The 25,252-nt window shown below is 42.9% G+C and overlaps 1 protein-coding gene across 1 annotated transcript in view; it reads right to left on the bottom strand.

Moving 5' to 3' along the window:
- The window catches only part of LOC115128600 (E3 ubiquitin-protein ligase TRIM71-like), a 56,048-nt gene that overhangs the window by 9,220 nt on the left and 21,576 nt on the right, over nt 1-25,252 (bottom strand). Inside the window, exons 2-8 of the mRNA XM_029658566.2 lie at nt 13,795-13,962; nt 8,689-8,823; nt 2,655-2,759; nt 2,388-2,525; nt 1,811-2,146; nt 914-1,075; nt 556-750 (exon numbers count right to left, since the gene is read on the bottom strand). Of these exons, the coding sequence (XP_029514426.2) occupies nt 556-750; nt 914-1,075; nt 1,811-2,146; nt 2,388-2,525; nt 2,655-2,759; nt 8,689-8,823; nt 13,795-13,962 (1,239 nt within the window). The remainder of the gene's footprint in view (nt 1-555; nt 751-913; nt 1,076-1,810; nt 2,147-2,387; nt 2,526-2,654; nt 2,760-8,688; nt 8,824-13,794; nt 13,963-25,252) is intronic.

The following is a 25,252-nucleotide window of genomic DNA, read 5'->3' as shown; positions in this document are numbered from 1 at the left end:
GAGAGCATATTATCGGGCTGTATCACCGCCTGGTACGGCAACTGCACCGCCCTGTGCGGTTTGCCCAACGCATCACCGGGGGTAAGCTACCTGACCTCCAGGACACCTACAGCCCGGATGTCACAGGAAGGCCAAAAATATCATCAAGGACAACAACCACCCGAGCCACGAGAGACTTAAAAACAGCTTATATCTCAAGACTGTTAAATAGCCATCACTATCACATTAGAGGCTGCTGCCCTATATACACTTTAATAACAGAACACTTGTCACTTTAATAATGTTTACATATTTTGTATTACTCATCTCATATGTATATACAGTATTATATCCTATTCTCATGTCTTAGTCTATGCCGCTCTGATATTGCTCGTCCAAATATTGATATATTCTTAATTCCATTCCTTTACTTTAGATTGTGTGTATTATTAGATATTACTGCACTGTTGGAGCTAGAAACACAAGCATTTCACTACACCCACAATGACATCTTCTAAACATGTGTATGTGACAAATAACATTTGATTTGGATTTTATTTGATTGAGAATTTCTACCTTAGTGCCCTTCTCGCCGAACTTGAGCATGAACTGCCCGTCGAAAGTGAACACCTGCACGCGGTGGTTGTCTTTGTCCGCCACGATGATTCGGCGTTGGCTGTCGCATGCCACGCCCGCTGGACGGTCAAACTGACCGGGGCGAGAACCCAGGGAGCCAAACTTGTGGTAGAAGGCACCGCACGGCTTAAAGATCTGGACGATAGGAGTAGTAGCAGAAGGACATTTTTTTGTTTTACTTGATATTAGGTTGCCACTGTACACGCAATCCTTCAGCTCTCACTATAGAAACAACATTTCTCCTTAGGATTACAGCTGACACCAAACCAATCCACGACATGAAATGAATGAAACCCACCTGTACGCGGTTGTTACTGCGGTCGGCCACGACCACGTATCCCTCCTTGTCCACGCTGATCCCCCAGGGGCGACACAGCTGCCCCTCCCCCTCCCCCTCACCACCGAATGCAGACACCGGGGACCCCAGGGCGCCATAGCTCCGCCCAGACTTCACCAGCACCTTAGAACACAGGCAGGGAGAATGTTAACATTCTAACTTAACATTCTACATTACCTTCTGCAATGTTAAAGTTGAATTATTCTATTGTTGCTTAAGACAGGGGTTCCCCAACTTTTTCACTCAGGCCCAACTCCCAGCATTGGGGAATATACCAGCCCCCCCTGTGTGCGCGCACATGAGCCACGTCTATTTCTATGGGAACAAGCACGGTTCATGATACATACGGTTCACATCCCTCTTGTTGGCAGAGAGGACCTTATGCAGGTTTAAAGCTTTTTTCCTGCAATTCTACACATTTTATTATGGGGTGCAGAGAAAATGTTGCAGTTTTAAAGCTCATTTTCTTGCATCTTGCAATTTGATACATTTTGCCATGTCTAATGTGTATTCATGTGATATTTGAGAGACTCAAATATTACTACAAAATATATGGGTTAAAAAACCTAACTAAAAAATGTTAGCTGACATGGGCTATTTGATCTGGACATTTCTGACAAGTTATAAATGCCTCTCTGAGGTCTGACATGTCTGACATGACAAGAGGAACTGATGATGCACTGCCCAATTTAGAAAATGACTGTTGTGCATTCTACTATTACAACTTTCAAGAGTAAGTTGAAAGACGGAATGAGTTCCTTAAAAAAAAGGCACGCCCCAATGTTTGGGAACCACTGGCTTAAGATGGTTATATATATTATTTGGTTGTTGTAACTAAAACAATAATATACATTTTACCTTAAAGGGGCTACCCATGATGTGCTGGTTACAGACCAGAACTGACACCAGATATTCTCCCTCTGCTTTGGGCAGATAGCTGACTGTGTATGACCCGTTCAGGTGGTCACACACCTCGGCAGCCGACAGGTTACCATCCACTGCTGCTATCACTACTGCTGACACCGCGTCACCGCCCGAGAGGCGGGGCTCCCCGTCATGGTCGTAGCCAATCACGGTGAAGGAGGCAGGCTTGCCGCGGAGTGCGGTCTTTAGGCCCTCTCCATGAGCTTTGGTGACGGTAGCGAACGCTCCGCTACTGATCAGCCCCATGGACTGGATGGCTATGTACAGGGCCTGGGAGAGATAATAATGATATCATATCAATAATATGGACGAGTGGATACAGAAAAATGATGTACAAGAAATTGGCAGACAAGTCAATAATTTCATTAGTCCAAAGAGACCAGAAATTTGGCAACAGTGTTGTACTATTACTGTAACAGTCAATAACATTGGCTCAGAGTGCACAGAGAGCCCACATGTCTCTAACCCCTCTCCTCTGGTCAGGGGGAGGGAACATAATGCGGTTATTTACCTGATCTGGAGGCATGAACATGAACCTGTCGTCTTCCTGTGGCTGCAGCAGGCCTCTGAGAGACTTGAGCTCCTGGATCTGGGTCAGCATGCGCTCTCTGGCCAGCAGCACGTCCAGGTGACGGCCCTCGTCGAGCACCTGATGTTAAGTTATGAAGTGAGGAGACACAGACACCATATGATGACTTTTAATGCCTTTGGACATTGTATTTAAAACTTGGTCGCCTTGCGTCCCCCCCTGTAGGGGGACATGCAACTTCTTCCATACCTGAGTGACGGCTGCAATGGTGCTGTCCAGCTTGGTCAGGTTCTGATGCAGCTTCTCTACCTGCAGGTACAGAGACTTGGCTTTCAGCTGGCGGATCTTCTCAACCTGGGAGAGGGGGGAGAGGGAACAGGAGAGGGTAGGGAGGGTGGGAGAAGGGTAAAGAGAGAGATTCATTCATTGGGTAAGGGCAACCTCCAGTAGTGTGAAAATGGTTTTGCTCTAAAACAGGGGAATGATTTACTGCATATATATTTTATGAATAGGGATAGCAACAGAATGACATACCTAGAGTAGAAAAGAGGAGAGATATTATTTCCACTTCATTTCTCAACTCCTAATATTGAGTAAATGACACTCATTGAAGCTAATTACACTAACATAGGCTTTGAAAAAGCACCCGCAAGAACCAGTCGCAGCAATTATTATTTTTATTTATTTATTTGACCCTTATTTGACTTATTTTAAGTTAACTGAGAACACATTCTCATTTACAGCAATGGTCTGGGGAATAGTTACAGGGGAGAGGAGGGGGATGAATGAGCCAATTGGAAGCTGGGGATGATTAGGTGGCCATGAGTGCAGCTGGCTTTTGGTAAGCTTTCTTGACTTGAACATACATGTTTGCCAACACGACTAACCTTTGTTTAACCAGCTAAACAGCTGCTCTTAGCAAAAATATATTTGGAGTTACCTTTCTAGCCAATAGGCTATGTTAGAGTTTATACTTCCTCTTGCATCAAAATAATGAAAAGCTATTTACCAAATCTATTAATTTTTAAATGTTGATTATTTCTCCTTTCCATTATCATTCATCTGGTGAGAAGGCAATACATACAGGTTTGCCTGGGTGGGGGTCTCTGGGTAGCTAGTTTGCCTGGATGGGGGTCTCTGGGCAAGAAATGTTTGAAGACCCCTGCTCTAAATGATTGGGTTCCCTGAGTACTCTTTATAAATGAAAGGTATTGCCGCCAACCGACCTAAGCCTATGGCTTAGTATGAAATGGAGTCGTAATGCCGAGGCAAAATTGGCACGCACTACGCTCTTGATGGTTGCTAGGCAGCGCCCGTTACTACTGTATTCCTACCAGTTCTAAACTTTGCAAGGCATGTCACTTCACCCATCTCGTTGCATAGCCCACCACATGCACTGTTTTCTTAACCACAACTGGATGGATCAATAAAGAATTACTGCGGGATGAATATCACTGATGAAAATATTGAAATAAAGTGGGCTAATGCAAATACAGGCATCAAATGGTTGCTTACTGAAACTCCAAAAGTCATCCAATTGTTACAATACATTTGAAGCAATAGCCTACCAGTGTGTGTTCAACTATTTCAGAGCCGTTGTATTCTGCTTGGAGACAAGCGTGGGGACTCGTTTTGATAAATCCATCACTGTAATCTCCATATTGGTTACGCTACAACTAGGCTGTGGAAATGTTAGCTAAGTTGAGGTAAGTGCTGCTCATCAGAACATTTTTCCATCATGTTATGTAGCTTATCGAGTGGAATATTTTGCTCTTCACTCTGTCGCTTAGTAACCTAGGACTACTCTCAACCAAAAGCCTGTGACTTGTCTTAATCATCAATGTGATTTTGTTTCTCTGAATCTCCGTCTGTATATTTGGTTAACTCTCTGGCTGGGAAAATATCTATCGCTGAGCAGAAACATTTAGCATGCAATAATGTAGCCTAAATCAGGTGTAGGTCTATTATCTTGATCGTCGTGGATAGGCAACTTCAAAATCCCGCAGAGGTTGTGAAATATGAACACTAGCAATCTATATTTTATATGCTTTTGAAAATATAGATTGCTATTGTTTTCTATTGGTATCTTGATGATGCTTCTACATCTGCATTGCTTGCTGTTCTGGGGTTTAGGCTGATGTAAAAAGGGCTTTATAAATACATTTGATTTGATTGAATGTAAGACCCTACGCCTGCTCCCAAACAAAGCTGAGTAAGAGTAGGAAAGAGATGAAACGTGTATCAAAAACGCATGGGCTTGCCTTGGGTTCGGTTTCACAGATTGTCGTGATGTTATGTTGGGGAAATATTATTTGTATTTGATCCGGTATATTTTATTATATTCTTAGCCTACTATAAAACATGTATGTTGACTGTGATCAGTGGTGTAAAGTAAACATTATTTAAAGTACTACTTAAGTAGTTTTATTGGGTATCTTTACTATTTATATCATTGACAAATTTTACTTTACTACATTCCTAAACAAGATTATGTACTTTTTACTCCATACATTTTCTCTGACACCCAGAAGTAGTCGTTACATTTTGAATGCTTATCAGGACAGAAAATGGTCCAATTCGCACACTTATCAAGAGAATATCACTGGTCATCCCTACTGCTTCTGATTTGGCGGACTCACTAAACACAAATGCTTTGCTTTTAAATTATGTCTGAGTGTTGGCTATCCGTAAATAAAAAATTAAAAAACTAAATTGTGCCGTCTGATTTGCTTAATATAAGCGATTTAAAAATTATTCATACTTTTACTTTTGATAATTAAGTATATATTAGCAACTACATAAAATGTTTATACTTAAGTATATTTAAAACACAATTGTTCTGGCCCCTGTAGTTGGGTTTGAGTTTGTTTAGGCTATCGTGTGATTCCATTGATGACCACTTGGGGGCCACTATCCTGTGTTGATGTGTGTTGTTCCTTTAATATGCTAAATCCTGTAGAATAAAAATGGTTTACATTCCAAAATGGTGAAAGTCACATTGTGGAGCTGCAGACATTATGAAACTCCATCCTTCTTGCTATCATTTTGTAGAAGCATTGCCTGTAAGTAAAATTAATCATAACATATTTGGCATTCAACTCATGATGATATTTTGTATGAATGGTCGTTTTTAATGAGATTCATGAATCTTCTTGATAGCCGCATGGATATCTGTTCAGTGCATTTGATCTTGTCATGTCTTGGGGAATCATTTACATCCAATTTAATGCATAATGCTGCATATTTCTGTGTTCATGAACATGTATACAAATACATGCTGTGTTATTATTGAGAATTAAGCCTAGTATTCAGCTAGCACACAATAAGTCATACTCATTGTTCTTTTCTTTCTATATTTCAGTTTTGCTCATTTCTGTCACTATTACTGTATCTACGAATTGGTGGCAATAAATCAACACAGTAGCTGTACCGAGTTCATCTATCTGCTGAGCTTAAGAAGGGGACTCTTGTGAGGGCAGAATACAACTACTTTTACACTTTAACTGGCTGACTTTCTTTTACTTGAGTCATTTTCTTGTAAGGTATCTTTCCTTTTACTCAAGTATGAGAATTGAGTACTTTTTCCCACCACTGACTGTGATCAGGGGAGCCTAACTGTGTCTTGTCCGTTTAACAAACAAAATAACTATTGATTTCATGTGCATTGCGGAGCCATGTAGCCTATAGGCTTCACACACCAGTAACATCATCAAACTCAAAATATGCCCTTCTATTCTTTTGAAAATACATTTTATTAGTAATGTTTCTTAGGACCTGCCTAAACTAATTAATAATGGATTTCTTTGTGATTGTGTACATTCAATGATTTTTGTCAAATAGGCGTCCGCCCACATCGGCCCACTCTATTCCCAGTCCTATACGACCCTGCATGGGCACGTGAGATATAGAAGGGGTCATGTGGACTGTAGGAATTGGCCTCTAAAAAATGGCAGATTTTTTGTCTGTAAAGGGTAATACAGTGACATTACTGACTGAAAAGACCATTCAACAGAGGAAGGAGGGATGGGGGGGGGGGGTAATAACATTACTACACAAAACTTAACAAAAGGCCAACCTCTTCCTATGTTAAAGAGAAGGACTAAACCCCCAGCCGGTCTGGTTCTATGTTAAATAGAGCCTTTTAGCAGAGACAAAGGAGGCTCTAAAAGAGAGAGGGGTCTTTGTTAGACCCTGTTGGAAGTAGAAGTGTGGTTTGAATCAGGGATAATCCTGTTACGGAGACGGGAGGAGCCCCCAACCTGGATCTTTCTGTCTCACACACACAGACTTGCACACACATGCGTGCACAATTAATGGTTAAACCACACAACAGAAATCTCACTATCTCCTCTTTAGGTGTACTCCTTCTCCCTCCCTCACTCATGCACGCGCACTCACACACACAAAAGACTGCTTAGATTTCTAAGAGAAAGAGCGAGTGTGTGTGTGTGTAACGGGGTTAGCCTTTAATGACTTTATCAGGAGAGAAAAGTGAAGCTGGGTTCTGTGGGTATATATGAGGGCTTTAAAGAGAGAGCAAGGTAAGTGAAAACCTCCTCTATTATCTTCTGACCTCACACACACAAGCTGGGCGATATGGACAAAAATCTATATCGCGATAAATTGCCTGAATTTATGCGATAAACCATAGTTTTAAAAAAACTACTACTACTACTAGTTTGATGGTTGTAGCCATAAATTGGCCCAACAATCACCCATATTAGCAAACGTATTTATTTTAAATGTCACATTTCTCTAGTATAGGCTACTTATCGTGGCTACTCAATGAACAATATCAGCAAAATGCCGATAAGGGATCCTTTAAGGTCATTTTCGGTTTATCGTCCCAGGTCTAACATGCGCGGACACAAACGCCGTCAGCAGCTGCAGCTTTTAATGCTGCTAGCGGAAGGCTATGAGTAAAGGTTGGTTTTAATGGTAGACTGGTGAGGATCAGGTTAAAGCTATGGGTCCACACCTGACAGGTAAAAACATGAAGGATGTGTGTGCGTGTGTGTGTGTGTGTGTGCATGTGGCAGGCCAGCAAGTGTCCTTTTGAATACATGATTAAAACCATGATCTCCTCTCGCCAGCCCCTAAACCTTTCAAACACACAACCAAACATACCCGCTCACACAAATATGAGTATTCTGCATTTTTTTTATTTTTTAAATCTACTTGATATTCATCATCTCCAGCACGACCCCAAATGTGTAAATAGCAATTAGTAAGCAAGGCCTACTCATAATTGGTTAAAATCACATAATGTATATGATTATAATGATTATGTTGTTGGAAACATTTATCTTCCTTTATCTTTTTTTCTACAAAACATAGAAACATGCCATTTTCACATATGTTGATGGTGGTGCTGAAGATGATGAATATGAAGATATTTCCCTTTAAATCAAATCATATTTTCCTTTAACTTGTCTGTGAGTATGTGCATATGTTACCACTGGCTCTCTGGGTTTCACATGAGTTGATATATCTTATTATTGAGCTCCAACAGCAGCCCATTTTTATTCTGGAGATACTGGGTACAGCTTACTCGGTTTGTTATTGAATCTTCAATGGGTCATGTTTCACTCTGCATTTAGGCCAGGTAAAGAGAGACAGGGAGGTTTGTAAACACTGGCTGAGTCAAACACACACACAGACACACACACAAAGCACTAGTAAAGTCGTAAGTCATGTGGGTGGACAGGGAGAATTAGGTCCCCGCTTCCTGGTTCTGAGGCCTGGGGCCACATGGTCATACCTGTGTCTGGCAACACGTGTAAAAATCCAACATACCACACCTCACATTCCAGCTACATGCAAATACTCCCCTACACCGTTAGGTGGGTATGCAGACATGTAGAACCAAACATGTAGAACCAGTGTCTAGAGGTGTGAACAGATTCCCAACAGTGGTGGCTGCTGAGGGGAGGACGGCTCATAACAACGGCTGGAACGGAGCAAATGGAATGGCATCAAACACATGGAAACCATGTTTTTGATGTATTTGATACCATTCCACTCCAGCCAATACCACGAGCCCGTCCTCCCTAATTAAGGTGCCAACAACCTCCTGTGATTCCCACTTCATAACATGTCTACTGTAGAAACACACCTTTTGTTTAAAACAGGTCAGTCAAACAGTAACTGAACACCTGTCAAACCAGCTCTTTAACCATGTAAACTAGAGAGAGAGAGAGAGAGAGAGAGAGAGAGAGAAGACAGAGACACAGAGAAAGACACACAGAGACAGACACACAGATGGAGAAAAGAAAAGACTTACCCTCCAGAGTAGCTGACACTCTCTCTCCTCCAGGGCTTTCTTGTGTCTGAGGATGATGTTCTTCACCTCTGTCTGAACCAACTTGGCCTTGATCTCTACCTGCTCCACTATGGCCTGGGCTTTCTCCATACTCAGCTAGAACAGGGGAACATGATAGGGTTAGAAATATCATACAACACCACTGGACTTGCCTCATTCTCAAATGAAGAAGAACCAACAAGGTCATACATAGCACACTTCTTCATATACTCAGCTACAGCAGAGGTAATAGAATATAACAGGGGGTTTGAACAATCACACACCTCCTCCTGGTTGGTCCATAGTCAACTCCACACAGGAATATCAACTACATCATGCAGGAAACAGGAAGTGGCCAGGAGATATGATTGAAAGGCGTAATCCGCAGTTAAAACAATAAGAAAGTGTTCAGTAAAAAGCTGAGGGATGGAAACTCTCTCAAACGCATAGACAAAGCTGTAGATGCAAGGACTGACCATCCATGCTATCAAAAGATTTAACAATGTTTTGAGGCTATACAATGTTGGTTTACATTTACAAATGTTGGAGTAAAACAATCCAATATTTTGAGTTCTGATGGGGTATGACAGCTGAACTAAGCTCATGAAGCATTTACTTATTTGTTATATCAAGAATCATTAATTTACAAGTCCAAAAATGGATGTAGCAACTGCAGAGCCCGTTTAAAGACACTTTATGACACATCATCACCCTCTTATGTGACAAGGCACCTGCTCTGTTATGACATACTAAAATACAGGAAATAGACAGGACACAGGATATCTGGGGGTCAGGAATAGCACATAACCTCACACAACACAATGACACTACATCCCTCCTAACATTGCTGGTAGTTCCCAACTCTTTCTCAACATGAGCAGTGGCCTTTGAAGTCGAAGAGTGAGTAAGAAGATATGAAGTAGTAGTGTCACATTGACCACCATGTGGAGGCACTCTATATTATTATTATTTTTTTAAATTTTACCTTTATTTAACCAGGCAAGTCAGTTAAGAACACATTCTTATTTTCAATGACAGCCTGGGAACAGTGGGTTAACTGCCTGTTCAGGGGCAGAACGACAGACCTTGTCAGCTCGGGGGTTTGAACTCGCAACCTTCCGGTTACTAGTCCAACGCTCTAACCACTAGACTACCCTGCTGCCCCCTCACTCTATATGAGGGGAAGTGATGTAGTGGTAAAAAATCTGAGAAATAGTTGGGTAAACACTTATTGCCGTTCACTGTGAGTAAAGTAATGCTTCCTATATTTTCAATGCATTTTTCCGCAAAAGGTAGGTAAACGCTAGCGCCAAATACAAAAGATGTGTAAAAAGCATTTACCCTCCACTTTTTTACCCATTTACCCTCACCACTGATGAGGGGTTACATTTTAAAGGAAACTGCATAAATGTTAAAATAGTGTGGTAAAAATCGTCAAGGGGACCTAATGAAAATGTATGGAAAATAATTTTCAAACACATTCAATTCTATATTACTGGTATACACTGAGTATGCCAAACATTGGGAACACATTCCTAACATTGAGTTGCACCCCCCAATTTTGCCTTCAGAACAACCTCAATGGACAAGGTCTCTAAAGCATTCCACAGGGATGCTGGCCCATGTTGACTCCAATGTTTCCCACAGTTGTGTCCAGTTGACTGGAAGTCCTTTGGGTGGTGGACCATTCTTGATACACATGGGAAACTGTTGAGTGTGAAAAACCCAGCAGCGTTGCAGTTCTCGACACAAACCGGTGCGCCTAGCACATACTACCATACCCCTTTCAAAGGCACTTCAATTTATTGTCTTGCCCATTTACCCTCCACATACACAATCCATCAATAAGCTTTCACATAGATTCCCCTGGTCAGTCGATGTCATGGAAAGAGCAGGTGTCCTTAATGTTTTGTATATTGTTAGTCATTTATGTCTCTCTCTCTCTCCCTCCCTCCATTTCTTTCCCCCCCCTCTCCTTATTCTTCCCCCTCTGTTTATCACTCTTTCCCTCCACTCTCTCCCCCTTTATCAGTCTGTACCTCTCCCTCCTTCATTTGGGGGGGTCAGGGGTGATTTGGACCTCACACTGTTGGGGGGTAGGGCTCTTTTGTGACATCACCAGGAGTGGAGTGTCAAAGGTCACCTAAATCCCCCTGAGGTCATTGACCCCTGATCCATGGCTAAAGACCCACACCCTGGGGAACAAAGCCTGACAGCAGGGTCCTTTCTTCTCCCGCTGGCCGTTTGGGACGGGCAGCTAAAGGTTCAGCTATATCAGGACCCCTGGAGACAACAGCAGGAAGGGAGGAGGGGAATGGCTTCATCAATACTGACAGAGAAAGAGAGGGGGGAAGAGAGAGGGGGAGAATGAGAGAGCAAGAGAGTAATAGGAGAGAGAGAGGGAGATTTAGGACTAATTGTAAGCTCAAATGCGTAACTCAAATGACATTCAATTAATGAACTGGGAGATACAGTATGTGGTCCTTGTCCTGTGTGGCTCAGTTGGTAGTGCTTAGCACTTGCAATGCTAGGGTTGTGGGTTCAATTCCCACAGGGGACAAGTATGAAAATGTATGCACGCACTACTGTAAGTTGCTCTGGATAAGAGTGTCTGCTAAATAACAGAAATATATATTTAATGTAAAATGTATTCAACTGTTAAGCATCGATATGGCTGATAATGGTATATGTGGCCAATACAGCAGCAGCTTGGGACACAGGAGGTAAAATTGACCAATCAGAAAGCAACCTACGGCAGCTCCGGCCAACCAGCAGGTCACAAGTCCAGGGTCGGAGGTCAGAGGAGATAATGGATGTGGAGTGGGCAGAACTATTCTGGTACAAAGGTGGTGTGTGTGCCTGTACGAGGTCTGTATCAGGATATAAAGAGAGGGACTAGTTGTAGAGTGACAATAATGTGGACTCTTCTTATGACTAACGTAACCTTGGCTTGCTGGACTAGATAGTGTTTCAGGGTTACGCTCAGTCCTGACCAGAGTAAAGCCAGGTGTACACTACACGATGTCGGCCCCGATTTAGCTGTCCCAGACAAGTTTTTGAGATTGGAGACAAAATCCCCATGTCGTTGCAACGGCCGTCACCGACGCTCGTTTAATGAGACGCAATCTGAGGGCTACAGATCTCATCTTTGATGTCCCAATATTTTCAAACACGTTTGATTTTATCGACACAAAATTTGCAATACTCTTGTAGCGTGAGATCTGCAAAGACACGTTTTGATAACGGTAATCAGACATAGCCAATGAGAGCTCGCCCGAGAAGAAACCAGTGAGATGATGACATTGTTTTGCATCACCCAGAATGTGTAGACTCTCGAGCAGGGGCCATGACTACTACTAGTATGCGTTTGTACTTGCCAAAGCCAACGTGTCAAATCGTTACAGCTCTGAAGTTCACAAGCAATGTTGTTCAATTCAAAATGTTAGCTAGATATTACAACTCTGTATGGCAAGCGTGAATGTCTGACTGAAAATATTTCCGAGGCTGCTTTGAGCCACAGCTCGTTGTAGCTACGTAAAATCTAATCTCATTATCACATCATTGTTTTAGCGAGACCGCGTGGTATGGAGACTCCTCACAACCAAGTGAAGAATCTTGTAGTGTGTGCCCCCTGTCTGTTCCACATTGTTCAGTGTGCGCGCCACTATGTTGGCAAGACAAAAAAACGAAAGGAAAGATGGTTGTTTCATGTGAGAGTCTCAGCGATTTTAGGATTTTGAAAGTCGTTTACTGTACACCTTTACACACACATTCCTGTGTCGAAGTTCACAACATTGCCCAACGTTCCATGGAGGTTACATAAAATCTCACACATAAAATCTTTCTCAACTCCTGGTAACTCTGGTTTCCACAAAGTACTGTAACAAAGCATCCCTTTCAGCATCATACCCATCTGTTTCCAAAGCATTCTCAACAGTTCAGAGGGAGTGAACATAATTCTGCGGTCTCCAGTGGACGTTCAGAGAATGTGTGTCAGACAGAGTGATTACATCAGTAACTGTTTTTTAACAGTTAACCCTTTGGTACTAATAGGCAAACCTACTCTTAAAATCCATAACTAATAACACAACACTGTACAACAATAAAGGCAACGTTTCATAAAGTAAAGATTTTCTATAACCATAGAAATAGAATGAATAGAATACTATTTATGTGTAAAAGTTTTGACCGTTCTAATATATAATTAAAAAAAAATGATTATTATGTGTGTATTGTTTATCTTATTATTGCTAGGTATTACTGCACTGTTGGAGCTAGAAACACAAGCATTTCGCTGCACCTGCGATAACATCTGCAAATCTATGTATGTACACGACCAATAAAATTGGATACCATTTTTCTCAGTCTCAGAGCCAGCTGCTTGTCAGTGAACACGTGGCTGTGTGGGAGGACATGGGTATCAACACCATGGCTGACTAGATACTATCTAGCATAATCAGTAACACCCATCTTCTCTCCCTTCCTCCGTCTTACCCGTCTCCCCTTATACTCCCCTCTTTTTTCACCCCCCCTCTTCCCGTCCCCTCATCCTGCTTTACCTTCCCTCTTCTCTCTCTCCTCTTCTCATCCTCCCCATCTCACCTCCTCCCCCTCACTTCCTCTCTTTCACATGCGTAACTTGCGTAAATGCCATTCTCTGCCCTCCCCTCCTCTCCTTCCCCTATCCACTCCCTCCCCTTTGACCCCCAGTCCTATCCCCTACCCCCCGTCACCCCAGGCAACCCACCCCCTCCCAGGGCCAGCTGGCTATGTCTAACCCCATGCTACAGTGATAGGAGTGTGTGGGTGATATGCAGAATATTCCACATTTCTAAACTGGTGCTGGGACAAAAACAACCCTGCACATTGACTCGGTACCGGTACCCCCTGTATGTAGCCTTGTTATTGTTATTTTTATTGTGTTCCTTTTTTTACAACTTTTTTTTTCGTGAATATTCTCTTAAATTCTCAAAACTGCATGGTTGGTTAAGGGCTTGTAAGTAAGCATTTCACGGTAAGGCTGTATTTGGCACATGTGACAAATAAAATAGGATTTATTCGATTTGACACACACACGCAGACACTCACCTGTACAGCCTGTCTTCCTTGCTGTGCATCGGCCAGTAGCTGGATGGTGATGTCTCTGGAGTCCTGGACAGCATCCTGTAGATAGACGAAGCTGTGGCCCACGTGTCTGCCCACACTACACTCCCTACAGATCGGCACCGAGCACGTCTCACAGAAAAACAGAAACACCTAGACGAGAGAGGGAGAGTTCATTAAATCATGCTATCAAAACATGATCAAATATATAATATATGGTTTTCTAATTGGGTTAAGTGCTTTAATATGTTACGCATTAATTGTCATGGTGAGTGTAAGAGATCAGAAACCATTGGGAGATGTTTTTTTATTGACTATGAGGTGTGTTGACATGTAAATGCTGCAGTTTGATTGAACACATCCCCTGATCCTCCTCAGGCTCAGAGGGCTGACAGTGAGATAAGACAGGGCTATATGGGGCTTTATGGATCAATACACCAATAAGAAGGGTTAGTACACACACGTACACACACATAAGCTTATATTTGGTTTCAAGAAACTGACTCACTAAGTGAAAACTTCCAAAAAGATCATCAACAACTGATCATAACAAAATGCATTGATACATCTATCATTTCAACACATTGAATTATATTTAAATATAATATTTTTAAAAAATGATTTAATGCTGACTCATTGATAGTCACACATAACCATTAGAATTACCCCAAACTCCTATACACTGTGATTGGTAACAAAAGACTAATTAAATATGCGCCGAGCGACAAATCCCAGAGCGACAGGGATCAATGTTGTCCAATGTGAGTAGAGCGGAGGGGGGTGGGAACAGCAATCAATCCATCAATAATGGCTACGGTCCCAGGGGAGGCATGATATAATGACTCACACACACACTTTACTTTATGCTACTCCTTTCCTTTTATCCTCTGCTCCATCCCTCTCTTTTCCTCCTCCAGCCCCTCCACACCTCCCCCACCCCCCTTCTTCAACCTCTCCAAGGGGAGGGCAGAACAAAAGGATGGAATGCAGCTGCGTATAGATGGAGGGGTGAGGGTCAGACAGGAGAGAAAGTCTTCCATCTCCAACCAATGAGCTGAATCATCCTGATCATTAGATCCTAAAACACATCTGCTCTTCACTCTTCTTATCATGTTGTTTTTCCTTTCCCTTTTTTCAAAGACATCAGATAGATTGGACTAACTAAAAAATGACTTTGATATTTCAATATGGAGGAAAAACCAACATAATTGAGCATTTCAGCATTCCTTTAATTACATATTCTAATTGATCATTAGACACACAAAATAAAGTTTTGCTTTTCTGGGAAGAGACAGGAACTGGCTGTTGTGTCAAGCATGGCTGCGATGTTGAGATGAGACTTACAGAGAGAACAGTGGTGTCATGTTTTCACTGTAGATAGATTACATGGCCAGTTGTATAAAACAATTACTAAAGGGACTTCACCACCACTATCATGTCGACTGTAACAATGGGTCACACACACAGGCTGGGGTTTCTTGTGGATTACATAACACCTGGAATGGATTGAATATTATCGACTGACCCACACAGGATCCACTAGCAGGAGGAGTAGATTCCCCAATTCATAGCCTCCAAGAATACATCACACACACACACACACACACACACACACACACACACACACACACACACACACACACACACACACACACACACACACACAATCCTAGTAGGGACCAAACATTTCTGAATTTTCCTTGTTTTAGTATCTGTGTGAGGTCTTCTGGTACCCATAAGCATAGTTAAACAAACACACACACATATTCTCTAGGCATTCCATGGGCCTGAGTGACAACACAACGCACACACGTTGACAACAACAAACACACAGAAGGCACATGACACAGAAACATGAAAAACAAGATGTATTTAGGTGTAAAACATCATAGGTGTGCTACCACGTTAGCGGGGGTTGTACATTCTACACAGAACATTCTAGAACCAGAGGAGGCCTTTAGGGACAAATAATTCACAGAGTCACGCACAGACACCACCCCAATCCACTCCTGATCACAACCACTGTCCTCCTAGCTATTGTAACCATTTATGCAGGCTTTATAACTGTTTATGACACCACTAAGCAGGCTGTGTGACCCTTGACCATAAAGTCATAAAGCCAAGACCAGGCTCTATTCTCTGCTCCCTGTGTTCAGCTCTCAGGTCCCAATAAAGCATTACTATTTTAAAATAAGAAAAGAAAGACAGGTTCCTATGGGAAAGGGAAGGGAAAGGGGATACTTAGCACAACTGAATGCATTCAACCGAACTGTGTCTTCCGCATTTAACCCAACCCCTCTGAATTAAAAAATATATACATATTTTACCTTCATTTAACTATGCAAGCCAGTTAAGAACAAATTCTTATGACAGCCTACCCTGGCCAAACCCGGACGGCACTGAGCCAATTGTGCGCCTCCCTATGGGGCTCCCAATCACGGCCAGATGTGATACAGCCTGGATCAGAGAGGTGGGGTGAGCTGCCTTAAATCAATGTCCACTGCCTTGCTCAAGGGCAGAAGGGCATTTTTCCCACCTTGCTGGCTCAGGGATTTGAATCAGCAACCTTTCGGTTACTGGCCCAACACTCCAAACCGCTAGGCTACCTGCCGCCCCTATGGTATGTGATAGTACAACTGCCAATGACAGGAGAGAATGACACATATTTGACCTTCTATGTATACATGCATGTCATACATACACTCACCCACGTAAGCAGAAACATTGCACATAAACCCAGCAAATACATACACACACCAGAGGAAGGAAAACATGGAAGGTGTGTGAAATGGGTTGTGGACTGGGGAGCCTGGGAGCCTTCTGGGAAGGATGTCACACACACACACATAAAAACCCTTCACTGCAGAGCTACAGCGAAGTGAGTTATTGTATTTCATTAGTGCACCGGACTTTACTGCTCCCCCTCCCCCTCACCCTAAAAACAGAAAGCCCCCCCCACACAATTTACATGGTGGCTAATGGCTATCTCTGGTATACAAAGCTAAATGATACCATGGTGGCTAGCTGTCTGGTTTGCTACAAGGTTAGCATGGTTGCTAGCTATCTGGTAAAGAAAGCTAATGGGCTAGCAGCACGGTGGCTATTAGCACTCTGGTTTATAAAACTAAAAGGTTAGCAAGCATGGTGGCTAGCTCTCTGGTAAACAAATATAAAAGGTTGGCAATAGCATTGTAGTGGTAGTTAGGACTGGAATTCACATTCCTTGTAGCCAAAGGGATACGAGGGAGGGGGTTGAATAGCCAGTAACATCACACCATGGTGTCAGAAGCTCAACCTGCCTTGGAGAAAGGCACTGAAACACTGTAAAACACTGTAAAAAAAATTGTAGAACAACATGACTGCTTCACATTATCCCTTTCATACACAGACCAACATCCCACAAATGTACCATGTCTGCTTTGTTGTATATCTCAAAGAGGAATGGGGTAAAAAAAAAAAAAAAAGGGTAAATTGAACCCCACTAAAGACCTAGTCATGATTCCTGCATTTTCACAGACCCTATAACCAAAATACAGGCGTTGGGTCTGTGTGAATGGTTCTCTGCTTTTTAGCAGGTAAATTAATTTATACTTCTAGTGTTTAACACCTCCCTCATTTGAAATACAAAACAGACCCCATGATATAACACCCCCCCCCCCCATAAAAGGGGTGTAAATAAGTGGAGGTCTGAAAGGGGGTCATATCAAATAAAATGTTATTTGTCACATGCGCCGAATACAACAGGTGTAATGCTTACCGTGAAATGGTTCCTTACATACCCTTAACCAACAATGCAACAATGCAGTTAAGAAAATAGAGTTAAGAAAATATTTACTAAAAAGGTAATTTGTACATGTAGGTGGGGGTAAAGTTTTTTGGGGGCCTTCCTCTAACCCTGCCCAGTATATAGGTCTTGGATGGCAGGAAGTTTGGCCCCAATGATGGGGCACTACCATCTGTAACGCCTTACGGTCGGATGCCGAGCAGTTGCCATACCAGGCGGTGATGCAACTGGTCAGGATGCTCTCGATGGTGCAGCTGTAGAACTAGTTGAGGATCTTGGGACCTATGCCAAATCTTTTCAGTCTCCTGAGGGGGAAAAGGCGTTGTCGTGCCCTCTTCACAACTTTCTTGGTGTGTTTGGACCATGATAGTTTGTTGGTGATGTGGAACTTGAAAATCACTACAGCCCCATTGATGTGAATAGGGGCGTGTTCAACGCGCTTTTTCCTGTAGTCCATGATCATCTCCTTTGTCTTGCCCACATTGAGGGAGACCTTGTTGTCCTGGCACCACACTACCAGATCGCTGACCTCCTCCCTATAGGCTGTCTCATCGTTGTCGGTGATCATGCCTACCACCGTTGGGTGGTCAGCAAAATTAATGATGATGTTGGAGTTGTGCTTGGCCACACAGTCGTGGGGGAACAGGGAATACAGGAGGGGACTAAGCACGCACCCCTGAGGGGCCCCAGTGTTGAGGATCAGCGTGGCAGATGTGTTGTTACCTACCCTTACCACCTGGGGCCGGCCCATCAGGAAGTCCAGGATCCAGTTGCATAGGGAGGTGTTTAGTCCCAGGGTCCTTAGCTTAGTGATGAGCTTTGTGGGCAATAATGTGTTGAACGCTGAGCTGTAGTCAATGAACAGAATTCTCACATAGGTATTCCTTTTGTCCAGTTGGGAAAGGGCAGTGTGGAGTCCGATTGAGATTGCCTCATCTGTGGATCGTTGGGGTGAATTGTGTGTGTGTGAATTGGAGTGGGTCTAGGGATTCTGGGATGATGGGGTTGATGTGAACCATGACCAGTGCTTCAAAGCACTTCATGGCTACCTACCTGAGTGCTACGGGGCAGTAGTCATTTAGACAGGTTACCTTCGCCTTCTTGGCCACTGGGACTATGGGGGTCTGCTAATAAGCATTTCTTATAAGAGTCCGGATTAGTGTCCTGCTACTTGAAAGCGGCAGCTCTAGCCTTTAGCTCGCTGTGGACCTTGCCTGTAGTCCATGACTTCTGGTTGGGATATGTACGTACGGTCACTGTTGGGACGATGTCGCCTCTGCACTTATGAAGCCAGTGACTGAGGTGGTATACTCCTCAATGCCATTGGATGAATCCCGGAACATAGTCCAGTCTGTGCTAGCAAAACAGTCCTCTAGCAAATCAGCCGCATCTTCTGACAACTTCCGTACTGATCAAGTCACTGGTACTTCCTGCTTTAGTTTTTGCTTGTAAGCAGGAATCAGGACGATAGAATATGGTCAGATTTGCCAAAATGAGGGCGAGGGAGAGCTTTGTACATGTCTCTGTGTGTGGAGTAAAGGTGGTCAAGAGTTTCCCCCCCTGGTTGCACAAGTTTTTTCCCCCTGGCTGGAAGAAATTAGGTATAATGGATTCAAGTTTGCCTGCATTTGAGAACTTGTTCTCAACTGGCCTACCTGGTTAACCTCTTGAACCTCTGGGGGCAGTATTTCATTTTTGGATGAAAAACGTTCCCGTTTTAAACAAGATATTTTGTCACGAAAAGATGCTCGACTATGCATCTGACGTTTCCAAAACTGCAAAGATATTGTCTGTGAGTGCCACAGTACTAATGCTACAGGCAAAACCAAGATGAAATTTCATACAGGAAGTGAGCCAGATTTTTGAGGCGCTGTGTTCCAATGTCTCCTTATATGGCTGTGAATGCACAAGGAATGAGCCTGCACTTTCTGTCGTTTCCCCAAGGTGTTTGCAGCATTGTGACGTATTTGTAGGCATATCATTGGAAAATTGACCATAAGAGACTACATTTACCAGGTGTCCGCCCGGTGTCCTCCGTCAAAACTATTGCGTAATCTCCAGGTGCGTGCATTTTTCCATTTTGAACAGAGGAGAAACCAAACTGCCACGAGTGACTTATTATCGAATAGATATGTGAAAAACACCTTGAGGATTGATTCTAAAAACGTTTGCCATGTTTCTGTCGATATTATGGAGTTCATTTGGAAAAAAGTTTGCGTTGTAATGACTGAATTTTCGGGGGTTTTCTTAGCCAAACGTGATGAACAAAACAGAGATTTCTCCTACACAAATAATATTTTTGGAAAAACTGAACATTTGCTATCTAACTGAGAGTCTCCTCATTGAAAACATCTGAAGTTCTTCAAAGGTAAATGATTTTATTTGAATGCTTTTCTTGTTTTTGTGAAAATGTTGCCTGCTGAATGCTAGGCTTAATGCTATGCTAGCTATCAATACACTTACACAAATGCTTGTGTAGCTATGGTTGAAAAGCATTTTTTGAAAATCTGAGATGACAGTGTTGTTAACAAAAGGCTAAGCTTGAGAGCCAATATATTTCTTTCATTTCATTTGCGATTTTCATGAATAGTTAACGTTGCGTTATGGTAATGAGCTTGAGGCTATAATTACGCTCCCGGATACGGGATTGCTCGTCGCAACAGGTTAAATAAAGGTGCAATAAAACAATATATATTTAAAAACATAACAGCCTGCTCAGAGTTTGACCAAAAGGCACCTAAAGACTCTCCGACCATGAGAAACAAGACTCTCTGGTCTGATCAAACCAAGATTGAATTATTTGACCTGAATGCCAAGCGTCACGTCTGGAGGAAACCTGGCACCATCCCTAAGGTGAAGCATGGTGGTGGCAACATAATGCCGTGAGAATGTATTTCAGCGGCAGGAACTGGGAGACTAGTCAGGATCGAGGGAATGATGAATGGAGCAAAGTACAGAGAGATCCTTGATGAAAACCTGCTCCAGAGCACTCAGGACCTCAGACTACGGCGAAGGTTCACTTTCCAACAGGACAAAGGCCATAAGCACACAGCCAAGACAACACAGGAGTGGCTTCGTGACAAGTCTCTGAATGTCCATGAGTGGCCCAGCTAGAACCCGGACTTGAACCCGATCAAACATCTCTGGAGAAACCTGAAAATAGCTGTGCAGCGACGCTCCCCATCCAACCTGACAGAGCTTGAGAGGATCTGCAGAGAAGAATGGGAGAAACTCCCCAAATGCAGGTGTGCCAAGCTTGTAGCGTCATACCCAAGAAGACTTGAGGCTGTAATCACTGCCAAAGGTACTTCAACAAAGTACTGAGTAAAGTGTCTGATTACTTATGTAAATGTTATATTGCTGTTTTTTTCTTCTAAAAAACATTTTTTGCCTTGTCATTATGGGGTATTGTGTTAAATTGATTAATCAATTTTAGATCAATTGAAGGGGTCTGAATACTTTCCAAATTGCACTGTACCTGCTCCTGGTGTGAGGAGGCACACACCATTCTAACGGAGCAAAGTTGGGTGTGTGAAAGAGAACTGAAGCAGCTGGTAGGTATTTTGTTTTGCTTGTCTGACATGCACACTGAGTGTGTGTGCAGGAGCTGGGTCTGTGAGGTCAAGGGTCAGGCAGATATCCTCCATCACAGTGACACCATGAGACCTGACACACACACACACACACACACACACACACACACACACACACACACCAGCGTGTCAGCCTAAAGAGATTGATCCGTACATGGAAGTGTCCTGCTTACACAAGGAAGCTGACACTTCCACGTGAGTGCATGCCTCGGTGTGCAAAGAGTATCATAGTACACACATATGCACGGAAGAGACGCACACAGAAAAATGAGCAGTCAATATAAATAAGCTTCATTTAATGACAGTGTGTGTGTGTACACACCAACAACACAAACAAAACTACTGATTTTTTTTTACTCCCAATGAGATCACCAGGTTAAAGAAATTATGACAAAAGAAGAAGAGTAGACTGAGAAAAAGAATCTCTCTAAGACAGAGAAAGTGTGTTGTCAGAGGGGAACGCAACAAAGGGACACACACAGACACGCTCACTCACACACACGCACGCACACATTGGGGCAGTTCTCTTAATTGTGAGGCACATGTTGTGAATTAAGGCCCTGGAATTCCAACTCCACATAATCTAACTCTGCTGGCCGCACACACAACACACACACACACACACACACACACACACACACACACACACACTTCAGAGGATAAATGCCCACAGATGGAAGATACATGAAGGAGGAACTCTGAAACTTCAATGCCTGCCCTCCACAAACACACCCAGGCCAGACAGAAAGACATTTCCATGAGGTGTATTGACAGTCAATAGCCCCTCCAAGGAATAATCACAATTGTCTTCAACAAACTGCTGATGAGAAACACAGGCCTGCAGAGAGCTGGGGAAATCGCAGATGTGTTTTTGTGTATATATATATATATATATATATATATATATATATATATATATATATGTGTGTGTGTGTAAAAGTGAGAGAGAACTTGAGGAGGCCCAAATTCAGTTACGGGAATTCCTTTGCTCTTGTATCGGTCTCAGCTCTGGGTCGAGTTTCCACCTAAGGCCTCACAAACTGACTCTGCGTGTGTGTGTGTGTTTGTCAGATAAAGCTCTCATTTCTGATGTGTTCTCTCTGATCGTGTTCTGGCAGTAGGAACCTAAAACCAGTCATTCGCTTAGGGAATCATTTCAGCACGACAAAGAAATAGACTCTGTGGGAGGCCCGATAGCTGCAATCCAATCCTGCTGGGCACTAACAACACAATGGTGTGGATCAAATCACATTTTATCTGTTGCATACACACATTTAGGAGATTTTATAGTGGGTGCAGCGAAATGCTTGTGTTATGCGAAATGTGTGCAAGTGTTTTTTTTTATCTCTAGAACTGGTTTTAGCCTAACAACCAGTAGTAGTAGTAGCTGAACATACTGATCAACCAGTAGACAAGGAAATGGAGAGGTTGGGGGAGGTGTGTGAAGAAAGAGTAACAATGAGAGTGACTTGTGTGTTGATGTGGAAATTAATGTTACACTGAGCTACAATACAAGGACACTCTTCTTCATTAAAACAATAGGCCCATGTGTAAAACCTACCTCCCATGGGACAGGGGGAAGAGCATGAAACCGATTAGTTAAAACATTTGGCCTCACCCGTACAGTGCAGATTTTGTGTGTGTGTGTGCGCCCGAGCGCACGCATCTGTCCATCCCCCAGCCTAACCCAGTGACACTTCACCCCTCACCTCTGACCCCCAGCTAAAAAAAGACCCAGAGATGGGAAGTGTGTGTGTTGGGGGCGAAAATAATGGCGTCCTTTCAATAGCATAGCTCCTCCTTTGGACAGAGCTGTGTGTGTGTGTGTGTCCAATTTTCAATCACCATTGCTTGCATGACAGAGCCCATGAGAAGAAGGGATGACAGGGATCTGTCACACGCACGCTTATCAGCGAGGGAGTTTGATAAAGCTGAACCGCGGTGCACCGGGCTATGGCTGGTGAAGTGACTGGGCAAAAGCGTTTTATATATTAAGCATATATTTGAATTTTCAAACTACTTTTTATTGGGAAGGCAGATAAAGCATTTCAATTTTGGATGTGAAAACCCAGAATCCTACTCATTACTCCACGTGCTTAACCTATTGTATGTCACTTTTGCTTTGTCAGCCAAAACGGGGTACCTGGCTCAAGGCCGGAATTCCACAATCAAAGCTAACCCGGTTCATGCGGGGCAGGCCCGGGGCATTAATCTAATCCCCTCAGTGTGTGGGCTACTCCATCTTACACAACCAAGTAGATATCATATAACGGAAAAGATGTTGACTACAGAGAAGCTGACCACCATGACGACTAGAAAGCACAACAACATTCTCATGGCAAACCCTTTATCCTGCAATGAATCAAATAATCAATCTGACCAACTGAACTGGTTATTTGGTCTTGTAGTGAGCTACAAGCTACTTGTAGTGAGATTTTTTAAACACAAATATTACGCATTCCCCAAGCTGCAGAAGTTATATCTCTATTGAAATTTGTGTCTTAGTGGTTAGAGGTCAACAACGTGAAAACTCAGTGGAACTGGCATTGAGGTGCAGAGTTGAGTTTGAGGGCTATAGAGTATGGACTAATTGATCAATTGTGAGGAATATGAGTTTGTGATTAAAATCATTCGTATGCCATATTTGTTCACTAACATTCTGGCCAAGTTTTCAAACAGGTAGAGTAAGTGAAACCCAGTGTGTGGAATTCAAACTCTCCATGTCTCTTGCGAGATGTTACATTTTACATTTATGTTTACACTGAACAAAAATATAAAACGCAAAGTATTGGTGCCATGTTTCATGAGCTGAAATAAAAGATCCCTGAAATTTTCCAGACGCACAAAAATCGTATTTCTCTCAAAGTCTGTGCACAAACATGTTTACATCCCTTTTAGTGAGCATTTCTCCTTTGCCAAGATAATCCATCCACCTGACAGGTGTGGCATTTTAAGAAGCTGACTAAACAGCATGATCATTACACAGGCCCACCTTGAGCTAGGGACAATAAAAGGCCACTCTAAAATGTGCAGTTTGGTCAAACAACACAATTCCACAGACACCTCAAGTTGAGGGAGCGCGCAATTGGCATGCTGACTGCAGGAAAGTCTCTACCATAAACTGCCTCCACTGTCGTTTTAGATCATTTGGCAGTACCTCCAACCGGCCTCACAACCACAGACAACGTGTAACCACGCCAGCCAAGGACATTCACATCTGGCAAAAATACAGAATAAATGATATTGGAGTAAAACAGCATGACTACGCCCACTAATGTTGGTTGAATTTAGATTCTGCCGCCATTGCCACTTTGCAAGTGTCTCGCGAATGGAAAGAGTGGACAGATCGAGAGTGAGGATCCGCCGAACATCAGAAGTCATTCACAGAACCACAGAATTTCTTCATTTCTAAACTTAATTAGAATTCCAGGTAAGTTCACTGTCATTGGTCAACTTCGTGTGCAAATTAAAACTGTTGAGCAACATTACAGCTAGCTAGCATTGTAGTGTAGGCTTACTGTTACTGCACAATTTGAATAGTCAGATGCTAATGTGAGCATCTAGCTAGAGCTAATTAGCTAGCTAGCTACAGTAACATTAAGTTATACCACTTTTAATGGTTTATGGACAGTATGTACACCCGGTGGATCAGTGCATCACCTGTTTTAAATTTTCAACAGAGCGGTATTAGCTATTATCAGTAGCTAGCGGACTTTACTGACTTCTGGCAGCAGGCTAGTCAGTGCAACATGTGTTTTACTCTGAAAAGCGAGCTGTTAGCAGACAGTTTGCGGCAGTTGGTCTGTGCTACATGTGTTTCTCACTCAAGTTTAGAGCTATTAGACAGTTTTTAGCTGCAGTTTGGTCGGTGCGACACCTGCGTTTTACTCTGAATAGAGCTGATGGACAGTTTTAGAGCAGTTTGGTCAGTGCGACACCTGCATTTTACTCTGAACAGAGCTGATGGACAGTTTTAGAGCAGTTTGGTCAGTGCGACACCTGCATTTTACTCTGAACAGAGCTGATGGACAGTTTTAGAGCAGTTTGGTCGGTGCGACACCTGCAT

This window comes from Oncorhynchus nerka, linkage group LG4, assembly GCF_034236695.1.
Source record: "Oncorhynchus nerka isolate Pitt River linkage group LG4, Oner_Uvic_2.0, whole genome shotgun sequence".
Taxonomy (NCBI): Eukaryota; Metazoa; Chordata; class Actinopteri; order Salmoniformes; family Salmonidae; genus Oncorhynchus; species Oncorhynchus nerka.
The sequence above is the reverse complement of the archived record's forward strand: the minus strand, read 5'-3'. Positions and strand labels throughout refer to the sequence as shown.